General features: G+C 37.7%; 1 protein-coding gene across 2 annotated transcripts in view; it reads right to left on the bottom strand.

Moving 5' to 3' along the window:
• Window positions 1–440: 440 nt before the first annotated feature.
• Window positions 441–25,030, bottom strand: part of LOC126357744 (ATP-binding cassette sub-family C member Sur) — a 546,341-nt gene continuing 521,751 nt past the window's right edge. The window contains exons 26-28 of one of the 2 annotated variants that reach the window (XM_050007483.1): window positions 22,982–23,085; window positions 20,437–20,633; window positions 441–1,210 (exon numbers count right to left, since the gene is read on the bottom strand). In XM_050007483.1, coding sequence (XP_049863440.1) covers window positions 1,055–1,210; window positions 20,437–20,633; window positions 22,982–23,085 — 457 coding nt within the window. In that variant the 3' untranslated portion in view covers window positions 441–1,054. The remainder of the gene's footprint in view (window positions 1,211–20,436; window positions 20,634–22,981; window positions 23,086–25,030) is intronic. The other variant, XM_050007484.1, reaches the window with a different exon arrangement.

Raw genomic sequence — 25,030 nt, forward strand, 5'->3', positions numbered from 1 at the left:
ACCTCTGTGGATATCCGTTTGTTCTTTTGATGTTCAGCAGTTCTGGTGGGGCTGTATTGATAACATTGCATTACCGATGTGACATAATACATGAACTTTTGTACTGTGATGATGGTTATTAACCAAAACAAGTAGGGATAATGAAGGCCATATATAAAGATGTATCTCGTGCATTTCGTAAAATAAAAGGCTAGAGCAATGGTCCACAAATTATCCACGAAATGAATGGTATATGACAGATAAAAATATTCCCAAAAATGCACTTTGCAGTGATTAGAAATGGACAGATGTATATGTAATCATCGCAAGATTTTAAAATTTGAAGTAGAAGTAAACAATACCTTTCCTTCTATAAACTAATATGTTTATTTAATGTTTGGTGTAAAATTGGTTTACAACCAACAAAAAAGTAAGAAAAAAGTTTTTTTAGTGTTTAAAGAAGAGAAGTTTGTTCAAAAAACATTAAGTAAATTTAATTTTTTTTACAAAATATAATTGTTAAATACTAAATCATAAAACTGAAATACATACAAAGGTAAAATACAGAGAGTAAAGGGATACATATTTCTGTGGAGAAATGTAATGAAAGTAGAAGGAAGCTATGACGAACAGTAGATTAGCTACCTAGAGATCAGAAATTTTCAGACTATTCTCGAATACTTATGAAACAATAGTCAATTTAAGTACATAACATCGTAACTAATATCAAGATTTCATAAAAAATATCAGGATATACAAGATCAGCACCATAAAAATAAATTCTGTTTTTTACACATAAAAACTCCACATAATAAAATAAGAAAAAGTTATTTGTACATTTCTCTTATCTGTTAAGCTCAGACCTTCTTAGATTAAAGTGAAAAAATAAATTATGCAGTAGTCTGTATACAAAAAAGTTTGTCTACCTACAGTCATTTTTCTTTAAAAATAGATGAAGGGCTTCTCACTCACAACAAACTGCAAGCCAAATGCAAAATTACAAAGGTACTCTTCTGGTTTCCTTGAAGTAATAATTAAGTTCATAAGATACTAAAAAATAATGAGTCTATACATTTCAGGTACAGATGCCATCTTCTTCTGCTGCTCTTAGCAAGGAAGAGAAGATGCCCATAGACCTACTAAGTAGTTGTGTAGGTGTCCCATCTTCAACAATGCGGCCAGAATCCAAAACTAGGATGCGATCACAATTCAGAATTGTCCTTAGACGATGCTATACAAAAAAAGAAAGGTATGGTTTAAATGGTGACAACAGCTATGGAAATAAAAAAAGTCCAGGAGCAAGAATATGGTAATGGTCAGAATTCCTGTGTTTTGTTTGTTATACTAAATCAGCAGACCACAATGGGTAAAAATGGAAATAAATAAGAAACTAAACAATACTACTGAACTGATACTCGCTTTAGAAAATAATGCTAATGTTGTTGAAGAGTAAATAAGAGGTATATATTTTACTCAGAATGAAGATTCAGTTGTAAAAACTGTGTCAATAAACTTCAAGAAGCAAATTACAGTTAAGTTGATGTCAATATAAACACTTAAAAATAGGAAAAAATATTACTTTCCAAGCTCTCAAGAGTTCTTCTGTTCCTTCCTAAAAGAGAAATGAGGGCTTAAGAGATATTGGCTGGTGAAAATAGAAAATTTGGGGTGGTTCACTCAGACTCGAATCCAAGCAAATATTCATTTTGAAGTGCATGGAACCACATGTCACATTTTCTTCATGTTCCAATGCCTCTGCAGAATCTGACTAATCTAATCTTGTCTGTATAGTCCCTGCAAGTGTTTTATAGAGTGGGCTGAGTTATATTTGTAAGTTCTTTACTTAAGGGGGGATATAATGGATTTTGGTCCAAAAAATCGATTTTTCAAAAATATTATTTTCTTGATCTACATAGTTTAAGCTACGTTGTGTGTGATTTTTGTCACAATATCAGCTTTAGATATGCTTTTAAATTGTTAAATTGATTCACTCTGCACTGGTGACCATGCCCACCTTTTCTTGCATCTGCGAAACTGCTTGTTTCAGTGGAATTTTTGTCAGTGTGAAGGCTGTTTTCTTTCGATGTCTTTGGCTGACATCTATATCTTTGCATGAAAACTTTCTTGTATGTGGTTTATTATGTTTTGACAATACTAAACCATATTAGTAGGTGGAAGGTTGAATTCGCAAACCTCTACGTGCAAGTCAGGATTTATGCATAATGGGTCATGGAAAAACTGTTTAGGAAACGGAGGTTTCATGGAAATCGTTTTGCCAACAAAAAAGAGGAAGCAGCTTGAAATGAATAACATAAGCTCTCAGGATCAGCTTCGAAACTTGGGACAGGAGAATTGTACAAGTGTGTGAATAATGTAGATATGGATGCCACAGGATTCAGACTTATTGATTTAGACCAGACTATAAAGATTTCATGTTCATGTGTTAGATTTAAAAAGTATGGAATGCATGATTGTTGTTGCAGAAAGAAGAGTGGGAATAACTTGTGATTTTAAATTAATTTGTAATTCATGTTGCTATGAGTTTTCATTTTCCTCCTCCAACAAAACTAACACTGGTACCTATGAAAGCAATTTTAGGTTAGCATATGCTCTGAGATACCTTGGACAGGGCAGGGAAGGAGGTGCATCAGATGGCGGTGAAAAAAGGTACGCGAAATTTGAGTTCCTTGAAAATCATGAAACAAAATGAGTTTCTATGCAACCAGTGCAGAAAAACAGAAAAACTAGTTTAATCCAACCAGGGAAATGTTATTGCTGTGAGTTAAAAGTAAAAAACGTACATGAAATCATCACAAGGTCGAAAGCAAGTGAAAAGACAGAAGCAAGTTCAGTGCACAACAAGTGTAAACATTGTGACGACTTTCGTATTGTGATATCCGCAAGAAATAGTGAAACAGAAAAACTAAAAAGGACTGTAATCCAACTAGAGAAACAGTTAGAAAATCGGGACTGTAATAATCAAGAAGAACATTATCAACACAAGCTCCAAACAACATCGGACACCGGTGAAGTAAACGAAATACGTACAGCAGCCACAAGCACAAAACTTGGACATATCAAAGCAATTGCTTCAAACAAAACTCCAAACAAGTCTGCAAACAGTGTAGCTGAAAAACAAGTGAGTCCAGAAACTATTAAAAAACAGCAGGAGTCACGTTCTGTGAAATCTACTAGTGTTTCAAAACATGACCAACGCAAAAAAGACAAAAAAGTCCTAATTTTTGCCAATAGTCACAGTCGTCAACTAGCGGAAAACATGACAGACACACAGTCAAACCTAAGCGTACAAGTATGTATACAGCGAGGGGCAGGAATGGAAGAAGTTACGAAGTCTCTTGCAAATTAATGATTGTGTCGTAATTTGTGCAGGCGCAAACGACGTTGGCAGAGATAAAGGGAAAATACTCATCACAGTTCTCGACAGTGTGCTGGCCAAATTAAACAAAACAAACGTAACTGTGGTAAATCAACCCCATAGGTATGACTTACCGCCCTGGTCATGTGTAAACAAACTGATACAAAGAGTGAACATTGAGATAAATGAACTGTGCAAAAAATATCCTTATGTAAATATAATAGATGTCAGAACATTAAACAGAGACATGCATACCAGTCACGGACTACATTTGAATTACTATGGTAAACAGTTCTTGGCTGAAGAAATCTGCCGTCTTGTAAACAAGAGTGACAAGAACCACAAAAAGATTGAAGGTCAGAGTACCTTGGAGAAATGGATCACTAGGGAAGACTCATCTCACCCAACTAGAAGAAACATCAGGCAGCCTTCTCATATGAATGATTTTTTACTGCCAAAAGCAGTATTTACAAACTGCACAAATGAGAAACATTTAAACTGGAGGTAGGTGGTACTGTAGATTTTCCCACAAATTCTGTAATAAAGACCTTTCACCAAAAATGTTCAGTCCCTAAGCAATAAAGTAGAAGAACTAAATATTTTATTAATGCATGAACTAGAGGATATTTCTGTAATGTGTCTTTCAGGACACTTGACGAGAACTTAATTAAATCTGTCTGCCTACACAATTTCACTCTGGCTGAGTGCTATTGTAGACCTAGTGGTCACTATGGAGGTGTAGCCATATATGTAAAAGATAATATAGAGGTTACTAAAATAGGTAATGTCACCTTCCTAAGTTGTGAAAAACACTTTGAGGTGACAGTGATAAAAATTCTAAAATTAGGTTTGATAATAGCTACAGTGTACCGCTCTCCAACGGGAAAGTTTGAGGTAGTTCTAGGAAAATGGAAATTTTCTTAAATAAGCTGCATAAAACAAGGTGTGATGTTGTAGTATGAGGTGTCTTTAACATAGATTTTCTTAGTAAATGTAAAAATAAAACTGCCCTTGGTAATCTCATTAAAACACATAACCTTACAGCCACAGTTAAAGTTGCAACGAGAATAACATCAACCAGTCAGACAGGTTTAAATCAAATCCTGATTGATAAAGAGAAATTGGAGTGGTCAGTAAAAGTGTTTAACACAGGATATAGTGACCACAATGCTAAAAAACTTACCACCACAAAGGAAGGAAGACCGGTTAAGAATAACTTACTAAAGGTCAACAGAAGGATCTACAGGCAGAAAAGCATTGACCACTTTAACTCACTATTGCATACTGAAGACTGGTCTGATGCCTATGAAAAGCAAAATCCGAATTCGAAATTCAATATTTTTCTAGAAAAAATGGTAAAGCATTTTGATACAGCCTTCCCTCAAAAAATGGTAAATACAGGCAAGAAGAATGTACAATGATTACTACATCAATAATTCTACAAATAAAGTGAAAGAAGCTGGCAAAAGTAAGAGAACTGAGGAGAAAATTGTCTTGATACACAACAATAAAAAGATTTTACAGCCTACAGAAACAGCAAACATATTCAACAAATACTTCACTGGGATAGCTGAAAATTTAATAAAAACTAATTTTAGTTCAACTCAGCACCAAGTGGTAAATAAGTGCAACAGTCATAAATTTTCAATGTTTGTGGACCAAGTAAACAGGGAGGAGACATTGAAGGCTGTCAGAGAACTAAAGACAACATACGCAGCAGGAATTGATGGTATACCGAACAGAATCCTAAAACTCTGTATCCATAATATAATTGACCCCTTTACTCACTTATGCAACTGTTCCCTAGAGTCAGGCATCTTTCCAGATCAACTAAAAACATCAAAAGTCACCCATATTTTCAAAGCGACAAAGATGTAGTAATAAACTATCGTCCCATTACATTAACATCGTGTTTCTCAAAAGTAATAGAAAAAATTATGTGTAGTAAGTTGTTAAAAGTTTATAAACAAAAATAGTGTGCTATATAATACCCAACATGGCTTTAGAAGCAAGAAATCAACGGAGACAGCAATCTATGAATGCATACCTACTGTATTAAAAACAATAGATAACAAACAACAGATATATTTTTCGACCTAACCAAAGCCTTTGATATGGTAAAGCACAAAACCCTATTGAAGAAGCTAGAGCACTATGGAATTAGTGGGTTGGCAAATGATTGGATTCGTTCATTTCTCAGCGACCGTAAACAAAAAGTATCCATCAGGCATATAGATGATAAAGCACGAATAATCACAGAATATGTATCATCAGAAAGCCCAATCACTTACGGGGTACCGCAAGGGTCGGTAATGGGACTCCTACTTTTCTTGTTATATATCAATGATTTGGATATACATATTGATTCCCACAAAGTAATACTGTTTGCTGACGACGCAACAATACTGGTAAAAGCAGCAAAAAATGAAGATATACAAGAAGAAGTAAACACAGTTACAAAACATCTAAGTAATTGGACAGCAGAAAATCAGTTGATAATAAACTACAACAAAACACTAGCCTTAAATTTCCATAACCACCAAAACACCTCATTGATATATCCAAAAATAAAAATCAATCAACACCCTATTGCAAATGATGGGGCTACAAAATTTCTTGGCATCTGGATACAAAGAGACTTAAAATGGGACAAACACATAGAACAAATCAATGCCAAGCTGAGCATGGGCTGTGATCTTCTTAGGGTTCTCAAACGATGCATAAATGAACAGGCACTATTGTGTGCCTATTATGCATACTTCAATGCCCATCTCAAGTATGGACTCATATTCTGGGGAAATGCCCCAGCAGCTCAAGGGACTTTCAGAATACAAAAAAGAACCATTAGGATTATGACAGGGAGTGGTGCTCAACAGTCCTGCAAACCCATATTTAAAGCACTGAATATACTACCTCTACCGTATATGTTTATTGTTGACACACTAATGTACATAAAAAAGTATATGATTGGAAATGATGATAATACTTTAAAAAACAAAGATATACATGATCATAATACTCGAATAAAATACAACTTGCATGTACCACCACCCAGTACCAGTTTGTATCAGAAAGGTACATGCTATCTGGGTATTAAACTCTATAATAGACTATCAAATAGTATAAAATGCTTACAAAATATTAGTGCTTTTAAAAGATCTGTCAGAGAATATCTACAGTACCACTGTTTCTACTCAGTAAGGGAATACTTGGACCAGAATAACTGTTATGAACTAAAGCTACTGTAATTTGTAACATTGTATTATTGTAAGAATTACAACTATTGAAATTGGTAGCATGTTGAAAAATGATTATTTAAATATGTATCATTTTGAACTATATGTATCATTTTGAACTTAGTAATAAGTCCAATATCATCCTGTACGCTGTACTACATATGATCAAAGGACTCAATAAATAAATAAATAATTTATTTTGTGGTTTTCTGAACATGCTTCCACCTTGTGCAACGTTTGAAAAAATACATAAAGAAATGTCTGATGCGATATTGCCAAAGTTCTATGAAGAAAGCAGTGAAGGAACTGGTGGACATAAACCAAAAAGAAATAGATCCTGGAGTAGATAGATATCCATGACAGTGAATCTCCTACAAATGTTACTGACCTGTGTGTGTCTGTAGATGGGACCTGGATGAAAAGGGTTCACACATCTCTGTATGGAGTTGCATCTGTTATTGGTATTGATTCAGGTAAAGTTTTAGATGTACAGGGTGTATATGTCCCGGGAAATCCAGGAAAAACCCGGGAAATTTTTCATCCACGAGATAAATGGGAATGTTTCATGGTTTTAATTTTCAGTTAAGTTTCTCTAATTTTGACTGGTAAGAACTGATATTCTAACATTATGTATCTTTATCCCACTACTGCAGAAATCAAATATCAACGAGAGAAAAATACCAAAATAATACTTGAGTTGCAAAAGAAATGTGGCATTTACAGCAACAAAGCACCTGCACACACAAGCGTCTGCCAAGGGCAAAATGTGTTGAAGGCCTAGGAAGAAGACTGCATTAATTCGTAACAACAAACTGTTTATGATCAGTGTGAAGTCTCAACTGTTTTACATTAGGTTAGTTTGAGCAGCTGCCAGTGGACTCATGCGTATGTACAGCTCAGTCACATATGATCTTATCTTTTCCGACTTCTCTGGCTACTTGAAGCCAGACGCTAAATGCAAAAAATTTGTCTGGCGCACCCAAGTTGCCAGATTCATGCATGCGCAGAACAGTCTGAGTTATACTGGGAGGTGGGGGGTAGTCTCGACTTTTTCCTTGACAGTTCCCACGTCAAATGGAAACAGAATGGATTTCTGTGGCTGGGAGCCATTAGGTGAATTAAAATACATTCACATAATTATGGAAGGCTGAAATATATAATTTTTTCAGTTTTCTGATTTTATTTCATTTCCACGTTTTTGGCAGTCAAGCAATAATCGCCTTGCAGAACAATGAAGTTATTTTCATCAGCCTGCTAGAGAAAATTGGCTTTTATTAATCTTTTCTACCGAGGCAGTCAATTTGTTTAAAACAAAGCATTTCATTCCACAGTATAGGCTAGTTTCAACTGTTCGCTGAATTTCAAGTGCACATTTTCATCTTCTGGTATGTATGGCATTTTGCTATAATAAAGAAAGCTAACATGAGACAGTACAGTACTGGCACCCTAAGAAAATCACATCCCGAAAACCACTCAGGAAAATTTAATATCAGGTTGGGGTCTACTTTATTGTGAATCTGGACATGGGAATGTGCACTTCAAGTCAAATTATACAGGGCATACATAAAGTCTGGGAACACTTTTAATTATTTATTGCACAAGCACTAAACATTGTACAGATGTCATACATATTGCATTTTGAAGAGATAATCTGGAAAGTTTTTTTTACAAACATTCGATATGAAAACCATGAGTGACCAGTAGACATCAATACGGTAATCGAATTCTTGCCATACCCATCCCAGTACGGCTTCGTTGACTGCGACAGTCGCTTCCCATATTCTCTCCCGGAGCTCTGCTACATCACGTGGTGGGGTGGTACATACACCAGATCTTTAATATGTCACCACAGAAAAAACTTATATCGAGTGAGGTCTGGTGACCGGGGAGGCAATTTCATGAAACAGCTGTCCATCGATGCGACAGCTCCATGCTTAGGTACTCAAGAAGTTCACGATGAAAATTGGGTGGAGCCCCATCCTGCTGAAAGACGAACAGAGAATTCAATTGCATTTGAGGAATCAACCATTGCTGCAACATGTCCAAGTAGGAATATCCATTGACAGTGCTCTCGGTGAAGAAGAATGGCCCGTACAGTTTTCGATGTGATAAGACACAAAAAACATATACCTTTGAGGATTCACTCTCAAATTCAATGCATTTGTGTGGATGCTTTGTACCCAGATTCGACAGTTATGCCTGTTCACTTCCCCATTACTGTGAAAAGTGGCTTCGTCGCTAAAAATTGAGCGATCAACAATGCCATTCCCATCCTCATTCAATTGTTGCAGCTGTGAGCAAAACTCAAAACGCTTGTCTTTGTCGTCGTCATTGAGGTTCTGCACCAGCTCCAATTTGACTGGTTTCATAGACAGCTTTTGTCTCAGGAATTTCCACTCTGACATTGGAGCCATTTTAAGTTCATGGGATGCACGACGCACTAATTTCTTTAGACTCCTTATGAATGTCTCTCGTACTCGCGCTCCACATTCGCTTCACTCACATTGGGACTTCTCTTTGCCGGGCTCAAGCAACCCGCCGTAACGAATTTGTTGTGCTAGTGGTAAATGGCGTTCCTTGTTGGTGGCTTCTTACCATACTTGGTTTTAAACATCCGTTGAACAGCTGTAGCACACTTGCTTTTGTCGAACTCCAACACACAGAAAGTTCGCTCCATACCTGCACTCGCCCTGTTTGCGACCAGCGCTATCGGCAAATTACCAAACTACACTATGACGGTATACATGAAAAAAAAAATCTTTCAGTGTTTCTCTTAAAAATGACATATGTATGATATCTGTACAATGTTTGTTTCTTGTGCAATAAATAACTGAAAGTGTTCCCAGACTTTATGTACACACTGTACATATTAGCATGGTTTACCAACTACCAATGCCCTTGGAGTATCCTCTGATGTGCTGTTTCTTTTATGACTTAATGTAAGATATATTATGGTGCGTTTAAAACTAGTTGCGACTTTTGACGTAACAACAATGGCGAGCCAACTTACCCTGACACGCCCGTGGCGGTTTGTCTGGTAAAGGGCCTCTGTTTGTCACAAGATGAATAAGTAATACCACGTGGCGTCACGCATAAGATGCGTGAACGTTCGTCAGCTCTCGTAATATAGTCGAATTTGTGGCACAGAAATGTTCTGTAGTCACCAGGTATTGTGAAGAAGTGTTTTGTGATAGCATTGCATTAATAACAACAGCGCAGTACATCTGAATAACAAATTTGCAATAAAAGGTCGTCCAGGGTCACCGTTCAGCTCCAAGAATGCAGTGGAGGAAAGCAGATACTTTGCTCTGGTTACAAAGAAATGTTCCATGAGATAAAGTTGGACCTACCAAGTATAAGGGGAAGTTAATGGAACTTGTAGTTCTGTATAAGCCAAAACTTCATACTACCAGGTCTACGAACTAGCCGATCGTAAAGGCATAGTTCCAGCAGGCTTCTTCCTTACCATGTTCATTTAAACCTTACGGAGTGTATGGGTCTAGGTGAAAAGTGATTTGGCAAAACGCAACAAGAGTTTAAGCTTACTGAGACTGAAAAGCTTGAGTTGTCAGCCATATCAAAAAGGCAAGATGAGACATTGATTCATGGAGAAGGACTGTGATGGGTTTTGAGGAATACTTAACTTATCTTGTTGCGATGTTAAATCTGCTTCTTTGTAAAAACACATCAGAGTTTAGAAATATTCATCTCCCAAATGTTCTAATGGACTTGAAATTTCGAAAGAATCCTCAAACAGTGTGTTATTAAACTAACAACTGTACAAGTCAGGTCAATAGTTTATGAACAGTCAATTGTCAGTATAAAAATAAACGTGTAACTTCTTGACTTATATTGTTGCAAAACTCACAGCAGTTCTCATTTCACCAGCTATCGATGCCCCTCAATAACTACATTATTTCACTGAAAAAATCTGTATTTGCTTGAATATCTCAGTAGATATGGGAATTCAAATTAATCATATGGCAAAACACTCTCAACTTTGCGTTTATAAGATACGAGGAATTTATGAATATTTCATTATAGTTTTTTTATCGACGCACGAGTTCGTGACGGCGTTCTTAAAATACATTCCATTTTCCCGAGATTGGAAACAGACAGCGATCCTTCAAAGTTTAAAGAATAATTCAATGTATTGTCTACATTGAATACGCAGCAACGTACAACCTAACAAGCACAAAACACAAATTCATAGCGACATCTATTTTTCACTGCAAACTACAGATTTCTTGGATTACCTTAGTTTATGTACTATCGAAATATGGCAATAACTATTACCATTAACGAAATGATAGGGTCATCACGAACCTGACGAATTAAACTATAAGATGTGCGAGAATCAGATTTTATTACAAAATAGTTTGAGAGAGATTGCAGATCAGCCGGCTTGCGCTACGACTTCCTGTTCCCGCAGTCAAGCGAGCCTGCTAGGTTCCCGCGCATTATACTGTGGTCATCTGCTGATGAGCCCAGCTCTCGCTGGCTTGCAACTACGCTTCCCTCCACTCGCTCCGCACTGAACTGTCAGAAGTTGCAACTTATTTTAAACACACTATAATACTTTATACGTACGGACATACGAGATTTCTACTACCATAGTTGCGCAAGCGCAGTAATGCCTGTTCTCTGGCAACTGCTGAAACGAACCTATTTCTAACACGTATCGGGAAAATATTTGGAATGGTGGCTTGAAATCTGTTACTTTCAAAGATTGCGTGTGAGAATGTGCGATGAATTTCGTAAACCACAGAGAGTAACACACACAAAATAAAAACCAATATTACATGTGAAAGATTAGCTTCTCTTGTAGCTCATTAATCTTTGAGATCAATATTATAAGTGAAAGCTTAGCTTCTCTTGTACCTACACTATTTATATTAATTTAAACTTTTCCTGTTTCTGTGTTCACACTGCTTAACTGTGATGTTGCTATTGGATGACTACATCTCGTGAACTGTGATGCTCTGAATATCTGCTGTCATCGGTTGGAGAGATCACGTGTCGTGAGCTATGATTGGCCTAAAAGAGCTTCATCACAATCTCGATTTCAAGGCTTTGGAAACTATCGTAATTACGAACACATGCAGCGTATCGTAATAACAGAAATATGCAGCGCACTTTTTTTTTTTCCAAAGTGGCGCCGGGAAGTTCTATGCCGATGATGTATAAAACAGACATTCAATGGAATGATAAGCTTTACAGTTCCGTGGGAAAGTATACTGTCACTTAACACGGAAAAATAGTATTTTCATCCGGGAAAAAGTGTGTTTCTTCACCGGGAAAAATCCGGGATTTTTTTACCTTGTCCACGTATACACCCTGATGTAGAAATTATGTCTAAATACTGTCACCAGTGTGCAACAAGGAAAATGTCCAACAACGAAGACAGTGAGAAACTGTGGCAAGAAAAGCATGCAGTAAGCATGCTCTAAAAATTATAGTGGCTCAAGTGGAGGCTGCTGCAGTTTTGAGGATGTTCTCCAGATCTGAGAACCAGTATGGCGTTAGATATACTAAATACCTTGGTGATGGGGAATTCTCTTCGTTCAAAGCTGTAACAGATAAAAATCCATGCAATACAATAATAGAAAAGTTGGAATGTGTTGGCCACATCCAAAAGAGGCTTGGTGGTGGGTTTAGTTGCTTGCTGAAAGAGAAGAAAGGTGAAGTACTTGAGGATGGCAAACCACTATGAGGGAAAGGCAGGCTTACTCTGAAAGAAATTTATTCTCTGCAGTTATTTTATGGGAGAGCTATCAGGAAAAACACACATAATTTAGAGGCAATAAGGTGTGCTGTGTGGGCAGTTTTTTTCCACAAACTACCTACTGACCAAACACCAATGCACAATCTGTATCTGAAAGACGAGTGGTGTAAGTTCAACAACAGAAATGAGACATACTCACATAAACAGTTATTGCTAGAACCTGTTATGAGTGCAACTAAGCCCACATTCAGATTTCTTGCAAACTCTGGTTTATTGAGGAAGTGTCTTCACGGAAAGACACAAAATGCAAATGAAAATCTCAATAATTTAATTTGGATTAGATGCTCAGAAAAAGACATTCTGTGGACTTGAAGTACTCTAAATAGGCGTCTATGATGCAGTTACAACACAAGCATTTTACACCATTGACGACAGCAGGGTCAAGAAAGCTAACAGATCAGAGCTTTTTAAGCTCACAACAAAATAACTCACAACAAATAGGCCAATGCATGTAGTACCTGCAAATACAAGCCAGGCAGATTTAAAGAGGGGGGAAGAGAAACCTGGAGGATGAGGAGTATCAGCATGGAGGATTTTAAAATTGTGGTAAGCGTACTACATCTAGAAGTATGAGAAGAAAATCTTTGAATCTCATTTTCTCTGTTTTACATTATTAGAAGCTTTTTCTCAAAAATTGTATGCGTTAATAGTATGAAATTTTCAGGAACTGTTCGCAGCATGTTGCAGTCTCCCTGGAACTAAAAAAGATGAGATCCTGCAATTACATTCAGATTTTTAGGTGAGTTTATGTAGAAAAAAAGTTAATTTTAGCTGTGCAAAATTAAAAACTCTGTTAATGATACAGTTTTTACCATAAATTAATAACTGTAGTTCACTAGTCTTATAACCTTCTCAGGACACTACAATAAAATTTTGAGATTAATTGCATGATTAGAATTGGGGTTATGGCTTTTTATAAAAAAAAAATTGTCACAAAACAGTATGGTGGATGCTGTTTTACAGCAATCATACTTTTTTTTCTAATGCCAAAAAACATCCCAACCTAACAGAGATTAGCTGGGCGAAACTGTGAAACTACAAATATGGGTTACGGAATCAACATTTTGGGTATTTCCAATGTTTCTATTTTTTTAATATAGCTTTATGGTGCCTTAAAGGAAAAATTTTCAGTTGTCTTAGGTGTATAAAAAATGAGCCACAGCTTTTTTATCTTTCATATCTCCTGATTTCGCCTGATTTTTAAAACTGAAGCTCCTGATTTTTGGTTTTTGAAGGTTGGCAGGTATGCTGTCTCTGTGCATCAGGAATCATGTGGTCACAAGATGTGTGGGCCCTGCGGTGTGCATCACAGCATACGGCACTGCAGGTTTTACAAGCTCCAGCAGGTGTTTCCAGCAGAGAGTGGCTTATAATTTCAGATTACTATAATTATTCCTAACTGCCTGTTTAAATATTTAAATACATGCAAGCCCTCGATAACACATGACAAAGTTATGACCTTCAATGGGTACCTTTCCACTGGCATATTAATTTTCTTCTGGCCCTGGATGAAGCTGAATGTTTGTGATGTATGTCAGGCAAGGCAATCAGTGTGATATCACAATTTCTTTATGGGGCCAGCATTTCTTGATGGCTCCCATGTCATCATAACAACCATCATACTTCATAAATGGTTCATCATTTCAAAATGAGGTATTTTGCAAGTGATAGCATCTAAAGAGACATTTATATTTTATAATTAATATGGAAGTAACTCAGCTGCAGCAGAGAGAGGGCCAGTGGGACAGGACATGTAAACACAGCAATATCCCTGAAGTTAGGGTATGAGGAATTTGTGACCAGTGATTCAGGTAGCAGTTCTGTACTCTCCTATTTAAATGCATGGATTCGAAATTCATTGACTCTTTTTCAATTTTCACTGCTTCCATTTATTATTATTATCATTATTATTCTTTCTAATTCATGGCAATGTCAGACAATTAATTATAAAATTTAAATATACTTAAAAATTTTAATTTACACATGTAAAATTAATTTAGTCAATTTAGTTATGATTACTACCCTTGTATGTGAAAAGGCTGTAGTCCACCACATTATAGCACATTGGTAAAATTTTGCATGAGCTGCCACTGCTTTTATGTGCATGCAAACGTTGGAGATTTGTCTTTTGAGGCCATAGCTTCTAATTAAAGTAAATACCAGTCATGGATTAGACCTTAGACGTGTTCTGATGGGTCAATCGCTGCCTACAAGGCAGTACAATGAGCAATCTATTATTGTGGGATATGTGAGCAATATGTTGCCAATCCTCCAACTGTTATTGCTAGTAGATGATTCCAATGATACCACTGCTTTTCTATTCAAGCAATTTTTTATTTATCCTCACAAGGGCTGAGTGGACCCTATATCAGACCTCCCTACTACAGAAACAATCTGAGGAGGTACCAGGTACAAAACCTGAAGGCACTGATGCTAACCAGTTGGCTATAGAGGCAGGTGTTGTATCATAGAGCATAATAATTAAAAAAAAAAAATCGTGTATAATATGAATTGTTGGTTTTCACTATCCTAATTTCCACCTTTAATTTGGCCAAAAACTTGTTAATGAATGTTGTATCTGAACTAAAATGTTCCTTTCTAGAATATGAATTGTTGGTTTTCACTATCCTAATTTCCACCTTTAATTTGGCCAAAAACTTGTTAATGAATGTTGTATCTGAACTAAAAAGTTCCTTTCTAGAGCCTAATCAGTGATGGAAAGAGTATATGGGAATTGTTGGTACGTCTTATATTTTAATTGTGTAGATCTTTTTATTCCATTCCAAGAACTTCAGTCATAGATAAAAAGTTATGCATCTTAGAGTAAAACAAATCAGGCACCTAGTCTGCAAATCCACAGTGCTGATAAAGTATGTGGTTGATTATTATGGATGGCATATGTTGGAATGCCAGGCATTGAAGACATAGAACAATATTTCCTTTGAGAGCACAGATGTGAAACAAGTGGTTTGCATGATTTGTCAAACTGGAAACATTCATCTTGGCTGAGCAGGTTGTCTGCTAATTGCATTCCACTGCTTCGTTGACCATTGAATCCTATAAGGATGATACAGTGGCTAGAATCATGACTATCCCGTAATCCATGGAATGGGCAGTGGAAATACAATGTTCAGCCATTCCACATTTAATAGGCCACAGAAGATGGGATTATCGGCATTCAATGCAGCATTCTTGTGCAGTATGCATTGTTTGTCCTATGTAATTTTTATCACAAGCACAAGGAATTTCATAGATAACAGGCTGTTGTGAAAGTAGATCATCTTGCACAGATTCCAGAAGAGCTACTGCCTTGGCCAATGGAAGGGAGATCTTCTGGGATACCCAAAAGAGAAATACATTTCCAAACCAGGAATATGTATTCTCTTCTGACAACACAGCACTCTTGTTGCACAATGATCTTAGTGTGGGACAATTCATGTAACTTACATTATTAAGTCCATATGTACATAAAATTTTCTAAATGAAGGATTATTACCCTGTCAGTATTATGCATTCTTTAAATCTGTCATTGAATGTGTGGACAGCTTTCCATACATATTTAATGTGGCATGAATCACATTTTATATCATATACAGCATGTACCCTTCAGGTCAGTCTTTTTCATTTTATGTCTTAAAAGTTGTTCTAAGTTGTTAGTTGTGCACAATCCAATTGAACATTCATTTAAATTTTCTTGTCACACATTTCTAATATCAAGTCTGCCCTGTTTTTATTTTTGATAGTGATTTCTTTTAAAATATATAGTTCCTTATCTACTTCCTCTGCACTCAATGGCAGACTAACAAGATGATGTATCATAGCATTGAAAAATGCTCATTTATTGCTGCGTAGATGAGAAGAAAGGCTGCTAATGACATGATCAGTGGTGATTGACTTAAAGAATTCCCCAATCTCATGTCTCATTATTATGAAAAGTATTGTTGCTGCTCACAATATAGTGGAGATGCTGAGTCGCAGATAGGCACAACAAAAATACTGTCACAAAATGGGCTTTCAGCCAATGAGCTCTTTGTCAAAAACAACAACAGACACACACATTCACACAACTACAACTCATACAAACATACCAATCTCATGTATGTTATTTACATTGTAAACATTTAAATCAAAGAGCCTGGTGAATTTATTCTATTGTGAAGTTAGATTAGATTAGTACTTGTTCCATAGACCATGAATACAACAATTTGTAATGATGTGGAACGTGTCAGGTTAATAAAAGGTGTCTATACAAGATATTACATTACACAAAATACTTTTTTTTTTTTTTTTTTTGGGGGGGGGGGGGGGGGGGGGGGAATTACCCACATATCCAAAAATTCGTCTAATGAGTAGAAGGAGTTGCCATTAAGAAATTCTTTTAATTTCCTTTTAAATGCTATATGGCTATCTGTCAGACTTTTGATGCTATTAGGTAAGTGATCAAAGACTTCTGTGGCAGCATAATTTACCTCCTTCTGAGCCAAAGTTAGATTTAACCTTGAGTAGTGAATATCATCCTGTCTCCTAGTGTTGTAGCCATGTACACAGCTATTACTTTTGAATTCATTCGGATTGTTAATAACAAATTTCATAAGTTAATATACATATATATATTAAAAACAAAGATTCCAAGACTTACCAAGCGGGAAAGCGCCGGCAGACAGGCACATGAACAAAACACACAAACACACACACAGAATTACGAGCTTTCGCAACTGCCAGTCTGCTGAATATGTCTGCTTGTGTCTGTGTATGTGCGGGTGGATATGTGTGTGTATGTGTGCAAGTGTACACCTGTCCTTTTTTTCCCCTAAGGGAAGTCTTTCCGCTCCCGGGATTGGAATGACTCCTTACCCTCTCCCTTAAAACCCACATCCTTTCATTTTTCCCTCTCCTTCCCTCTTTCCTGACGAAGCAACTGCCAGTTGCGAAAGCTCGTAATTCTGTGTGTGTGTTTGTGTGTTTTGTTCATGTGCCTGTCTGCCGGCGCTTTCCCGCTTGGTAAGTCTTGGAATCTTTGTTTTTAATATATTTTTCCCATGTGGAAGTTTCTTTCTGTTTTAACTCAAATGTTTCAGCAGATCCTCAGTGTGTTTTTTCCAGTTCAACCCCTCATCAATGCATACACCTAGAAATTTTGAATACTCTACCTTAGCTACCGATTTCTGATCGAAGTCTATATTTATCAATGGTGTCATTCCATTTAGTGTCAAAGTTTAATGAGATCTCATTTGCAGAGAACCACTTAATGATATTCTGAAAAACATCATTTACAATGTCACCAGTTAATTCTTGTCTGTTGGGTGTGATAGCTGTACTTGTATCATCGGCAAAAAGTACCAGCTTTGTATCTTTGTGAATATAGAATGGCAAGTCATTAATATATATTAAGAACAGCAGAAGACCGAAGACCGAACCTTGTGGCACCCGATTCTTGATTGTTCCCCAGTTTTTTGCATATTATGTGAACTGCTTATTTCAACTTTTTGCACTCGTCCAGTTAGGTATGATTTAAACCATTTGAGCACTGTCCCATTCATGCCACAGTACTTGAACTTATCTACAAGTATTCCATGATTTACTCAATCAAAAGCCTTTGATAGATCACAAAAAATCCCAACAGGTGACTTCCGGTTACTCAGAGCATTTAATTTTTCATTAGTGAAAGTATATATACCATTTTCCATTGAAAAACCCTTCTGTAAACCAAACTGACATTTTGTTAAAACTTTTTTACAAAGGTGTGAAGCTACTTTACAATACAATAGTTTTTCAAGACTTTTGGATAAGACAGTCAGAAGAGAGATTGGGCAGTAGTTGTTGACATCAGATGTATCCCCTATTTTATGCAGTGGTTTAACAATGGCATACTTCATTCTATCTGGGAAAATACCCTGATGTTCACCATTTAATTCTTCATGTATAGAGTCAGTTTTGTCAAGAGAATCCTAAATGAATACCAATGTGTCATTTGCATGTATTTATAATAGCAGATTTTACCTGTTGTCTGTTGGAAATAACTGAAAAAGTTAAACAGCTTCTGCAATTCAGCAGATAAACTGCGGTTTGTGTCAGGTGGGCTGAGTAGAAGGAGAAAGAGGCAGGTGCACAGGACATGAATGCAATGACACATGGAAATCAGAGCCAGTGAAGTGCCTGGTTCACTCACACAGAACATTGTGATTAGTCCTGTCACAAACTTATCCTATCATACTTGGAACTAGAGCCACCTGTGAAAGCAGCCATGCCATAGACCAGATCTGCTGCCATTTCATTACAGCATTTTATGTGGGCATTAGCATCAACTCGTTATCCACCAGAATAGATGTGCACAACCAAACTGTGGCCAAGAACAGAACTGATCATCCATTGATCACAACATGCCATCTGGTTCCTTTCCATCCAGTACCAGCCTTTTTGAACTATGCAGAAAGGATTTACCCTTGCAATATATCCTTGCTCCTGTAATCCTTCTGGCCTCCATCTCCACTAATCCACTGCATCTGCATCTTGTATACAATAGTTTCTCCTCCCTCTTTCATGTCACCCCCTCCCAGTCCACACCTCCATGTTATCAATGACATGAATCGCATGAACTCTCTGACTCTGGACCAGTGTGTCATTGCATTCCTATCCCATTTACATGCCACCTCTCTCTCCTGCATTCCTAACTCTCATATGTGCTGCCTCTCTCCAAGCAGCCAACTACCCTCCCCAACTCCTCCTCCCACATCCTGCCTCTTTCTACCTCTACCCACCTCACCCAACACAATCCTCACCAGAACCTATCTACTGAACATCAACCTCCCAGTATTGTATGTTCAGCCAGCACACTGTAACCATATAGGTGTGTGTGTGTGTGTGTGTGTGTGTGTGTGTGTGTGTGTGTGTGTGTGTGTGTGTGTGTGTTTTGTGCAACACAACATGAAATGCAACTGATTTCATAAGAATAATAATGGTATGATCCCTATTAAGAGTACACTTCGCATGACTTTTCATTGTGTAAATTGTAATTTCATAATAATGTATTACTGATGAAATATTTACATTAGCTGCTCACTCTAAATACTCAATGAGTAGTCTTCTTTACTCCTAAATTACATATTTACATTTTGTGACAACTTTTCTTGCCATATTTATCTAATGTTATACTGATTTTGTAACCCAGGTGTTTATACAATTTACAAATAGTCTAAAGTAAAGTACAACTTTGTGGTTAAGTCTTCAATAGTACTCACTACTTGTGATGAGATATGTGGCACATAAACTTTAATAATTGACATAGGCTTACAAACAGGAAACAGAATCTTAATTCTTTCAACATGACAATCATTGAATGATTAAATAATTAATGTTCTTGACATTACTGACATGAAACACAACATGAAAGGTAACTAATTTCAAAAGGATGATAATGGTATGGCCTCTATTAAAAGAGTACACTTATCATGACTCTTCATGGTGTAAACTGTAATTTTACAATAATGTATTAATGCAGAAAATGTATGTTAGTTTCAGAATTACTTGACAATGACTGTAAAGCTGAAACTGCAATAGAGTATCCAGAAGTACATCAATAACAGTCAAACAGTGAAAGCATTATCATTTAGACAGCTGCATTTCTTTCTACATTTCCTCTAATAAAAATGTGAATAAATTATAACTATTTGTAACTGACTGTTGGTGTACTTTACAGTAGTAGCCTACAGTGGCTTCCTCAGCTTGATAATATTTAATTTAACTGGTTCCACATCCCTAAAGGCTGCCTGCCTTGATGAGATTTATTAAACACAATGTGTGAATGAGTATCATCCTCCACAGATATTGTTGCAGTTCATATTTTACTTTCATTTTGAAGAAATATTAATTTTTATTAGTGTTCTTGTTTCTGTTGCATACTTGGATGATACGAATGAAGTGAGACATTAGTAATAACTCTTTAATGGGACATTCCATTGAAAGTTGTGAACAATTGTCAATAGTCATCATGCCTTCTGATTTTATTCAGTATTAAATTATTATATCCATCTGGTACCCACATGATTTTAAAACTGTCTTACCGCTATAGTAATAACTGTGCGGCCAGCAAACGCTTTTGATGCTGCAGCTAGTAAGGCTTCTTCAGTTTCTGGATCAACAGAACTTGTCGCTTCGTCCATTATCAAACAGGCTGCACCATGCAGGATAGCACGAGCAAGACAGAATAGTTGCCTCTCCCCAGCACTGAGGTTTTCTCCACCCTCTTGAACTTCAGCATCTGAAAACCCAAAAACAGAGAAAAAAAATTATTGTAGTGTTATAAAAATTATAGGTAAATATAGCTTTTCCACTAACAATAATGTTCCTCAATTTTACATATCACAAGCACATGAGTGTATAACTCTTCCTAGCAGAATCTTCCATGTCAAGGAAAAATGTGGTCTTTTCACAGAAATTTCTACATCTTCATCTATATCCATACTTCCAAATCACCAAAAAGTGCACAGCAGAGAGTACTTCCTATTCCACCAGTTATTACATCTTATTCCTGTTCCAGTTACATATGGAGCATGGTACATAACATGGTTTAAACACCTCTGTGACTATAATTAGTTGTCTCCTGTGTTTGCAATCCCTACAGGAGTGATACATGGGGGTCGCCACATCTCTTACACCACACCATTCAAGCTTTCTCAGGAGCACAGAATGATCAATCACGTAGAAAGCTTTTGTTAGGTCCAAGAATAAACCTGAGATTTTTTGTGGTTGTCCACTGTGTTTATGACATGGTTTATCAGCTTGAAAGTGGCTGTTTAGTTGATCTCTATGGTCTGAAGCCATGTTGACACCCATAAACAATATTATTCTTGTTGAACAATGCAGTCAGTTGTGAAAGGAACACTTTTTCAATAATTTTTGAAAACCCTGAGAGCAGTGACATGGGCCTATAGCTACCCATACATTGCTGATCACCTTTTCTATATAGGGGCATCACTTTTGTCATTTTCAGTTGCTGTGGGTAGACACCATTTGATAAGGGTGATTTGTATATGGCTAATAAAGGAGAGGGTATGTGTCTTGCTGTTATTTTTATAATATAATCTGGAATATCATTAATATCAGTTGAATAATTACTCTTTAGTGAATTAATGGTATGTAGGAGTTCCGTTAGGCCTACTGGACTGAGGAACTTGGATATATTATTTATTTCAATAGGTGAAAGCTTTTTCAGTGTTGTATTAGGTGGATTTCCACATTTTTCCTTCACTAATTTTCCATCAACAGTTGCATGATAAGAATTGAAGTTCTTTGCAACTGCCCAAGGAGCAGTGAGTTTCTTGCCATTGTGTAGTATCACAATATTTTTGTGAGTTGTCTTCATCCTCGTAAGATCCTGCATAGCCTTCCACATGGACTTAGTTTTATTTGATGACTTCATAATATATATTTCATTTTCCTTAATTTTTGTGTCTTTTATGACATGTTTCAAAATTAACTTGTAATTTTTTAAATAACTAAGAAACTCAGCTATTGGTATGTAACTTTATCAGGTATTGAAAACAAAATTTTGTATTATATATATATATATATATATATATATATATATATATATATATATATATATATATATATATATATATATATATATATAAAAAACAAAGATTCCAAGACTTACCAAGCGGGAAAGCGCCGGCAGACAGGCACAATGAACAAAACACACACACAGAATTACTAGCTTTCGCAACCGATGGTTGCTTCTTCAGGAAGGAGAGGGAAAGACGAAAGGAAGTGGGTTTTAAGGGAGAGGGTAAGGAGTCAAGGAGTCATTCCAATCCCGGGATTGGAATGACTCCTTACCCTCTCCCTTAAAACCCACATCCTTTCATTTTTCCCTCTCCTTCCCTCTTTCCTGACGAAGCAACTGCCAGTTGCGAAAGCTCGTAATTCTGTGTGTGTGTTTGTGTGTTTTGTTCATGTGCCTGTCTGCCGGCGCTTTCCCGCTTGGTAAGTCTTGGAATCTTTGTTTTTAATATATTTTTCCCATGTGGAAGTTTCTTTCTATATATATATATATATATATATATATTAAAAACAAAGATTCCAAGACTTACCAAGCGGGAAAGCGCTGGCAGACAGGCACATGAACAAAACACACAAACACACACACAGAATTACTAGCTTTCGCAACCGATGGTTGCTTCTTCAGGAAGGAGAGGGAAAGACGAAAGGATGTGGGTTTTAAGGGAGAGGGTAAGGAGTCATTCCAATCCCGGGAGCGGAAAGACTTCCCTTAGGGGAAAAAAAGGACAGGTGTAGACTCGCACACACACACACACACACACACACACACACACACATATCCATCCGCACATACACAGACACATGTCTGCTTGTGTTCACTAACAAGTCAAAATAAACTTAACAACTTATCCCCAGGCTCATAGGATCTTTCAGGGCATAACTGTTGCATGTCGTCCATGTTAAAGAATGGCCAAGTGAGAAAAACACAAAACAGAAGTGGTGTGATTAAGACAAACACAGAACACACTAACAGTAACCTCCACCCATGGAATTCAATAATTCATCCCAGCAAATTTTTAAAGGTAATGATTAGCTTTACTTTACCTAATTTTCCAGGATAGCTGCCGACAGTTTCCTTTAGCTGAGCTAGTTCTAAGCTCTTCCACAGCTCAGCATCTGTAAACTGTGCACTTGGATCAAGATTTTCCCTGAAAATATGTTACATCAGGTGATTAAGTAGATTTGATTCAATTTGATTTGAATTTTATTTGTTCCTGTTAAGTCACAGTCTGTACAAATGTTGTCTAATGTAGGACACGTCAAAGAATTCAAAAGAGAAGAGAAACAAACAGCAAATAATACACATACTAGATATACAACTTCACATACATGAGCATACAATATTACAATATTGTTTATAATATGATACACCTTTCATAACTTAAAGCTCTAGAAATTCATTTACATTACACAGAGTGTGGTTTATCAGGAACTGTTTCAGTTTCCTCTTGAATATCTGAGGGCTGTCACTATCCATTTTATATTCAGTGGGATCTTATTGCAAATTCATATTCCAGATTGGATAACTTCTTTTTGTACTACACTCCTGGAAATTGAAATAAGAACAACTGAATTCATTGTCCCAGGAAGGGGAAACTTTATTGACACATTCCTGGGGTCAGATACATCACATGATCACACTGACAGAACCACAGGCACATAGACACAAGCAACAGAGCATGCACAATGTCGGCACTAGTACAGTGTATATCATCCTTTCGCAGCAATGCACGCTGCTATTCTCCCATGGAGACGATCATAGAGATGCTGGATGTAGTCCTGTGGAACGGCTTGCCATGCCATTTCCACCTGGCGCCTCAGTTGGACCAGCGTTCGTGCTGGACGTGCAGACCGTGTGAGACGACGCTTCATCCAATCCCAAACATGTTCAATGGGGGACAGATCCGGAGATCTTGCTGGCCAGGGTAGTTGACTTACACCTTCTAGAGCACGTTGGGTGGCACGGGATACATGCGGACGTGCATTGTCCTGTTGGAACAGCAAGTTCCCTTGCCGGTCTAGGAATGGTAGAACGATGGGTTCGATGACGGTTTGGGTGTACTGTGCACTGTTCAGTGTCCCCTCGACGATCACCAGAGGTGTACGGCCAGTGTAGGAGATCGCTCCCCACACCATGATGCCGGGTGTTGGCCCTGTGTGCCTCGGTCGTATGCAGTCCTGATTGTGGCGCTCACCTGCACGGCGCCAAACAGGCATACGACCATTATTGGCACCAAGGCAGAAGCGACTCTCATCGCTGAAGACGACACGTCTCCATTCGTCCCTCCATTCACACCTGTCGCGACACCACTGGAGGCGGGCTGCACGATTTTGGGGCGTGAGCGGAAGACGGCCTAACGGTGTGCGGGACCGTAGCCCAGCTTCATGGAGACGGTTGCGAATGGTCCTCGCCGATACTCCAGGAGCAACAGTGTCCCTAATTTGCTGGGAAGTGGTGGTGCGGTCCCCAACGGCACTGCGTAGGATCCTACGGTCTTGGCGTGCATCCGTGCGTCGCTGCGGTCCAGTCCCAGGTCGACGGGCACATGCACCTTCCGCTGACCACTGGCGACAACATCGATGTACTGTGGAGACATCACGCCCCACGTGTTGAGCAATTCGGCGGTACGTCCACCCGGCCTCCCGCATGCCCACTATACGCCCTCGCTCAAAGTCCGTCAACTGCACATACGGTTCACATCCACGCAGTCGCGGCATGCTACCAGTGTTAAAGACTGCGATGGAGCTCCGTATGCCATGGCAAACTGGCTGACACTGACGGCGGCAGTGCACAAATGCTGCGCAGCTAGCGCCATTCGACGGCCAGCACCGCGGTTCCTGGTGTGTTCGCTGTGCCGTGCGTGTGATCATTGCTTGTACAGCCCTCTCGCAGTGTCTGGAGCAAGTATGGTGGGTCTGACACACCGGTGTCAATGTGTTCTTTTTTCCATTTCCAGGAGTGTATATTGAGAGTTATTGAGTCTCTACAAATGCTTTACTTCTGCCTTGAGTCCTGGCTGTGAATGTCACAGTTAGTTTGGAAAAGTTGTTTTCTGTTGTTGATTACAAATATCACCAATGATACAAATAGGA

This window comes from Schistocerca gregaria, chromosome 1 (assembly GCF_023897955.1).
Source record: "Schistocerca gregaria isolate iqSchGreg1 chromosome 1, iqSchGreg1.2, whole genome shotgun sequence".
Taxonomy (NCBI): Eukaryota; Metazoa; Arthropoda; class Insecta; order Orthoptera; family Acrididae; genus Schistocerca; species Schistocerca gregaria.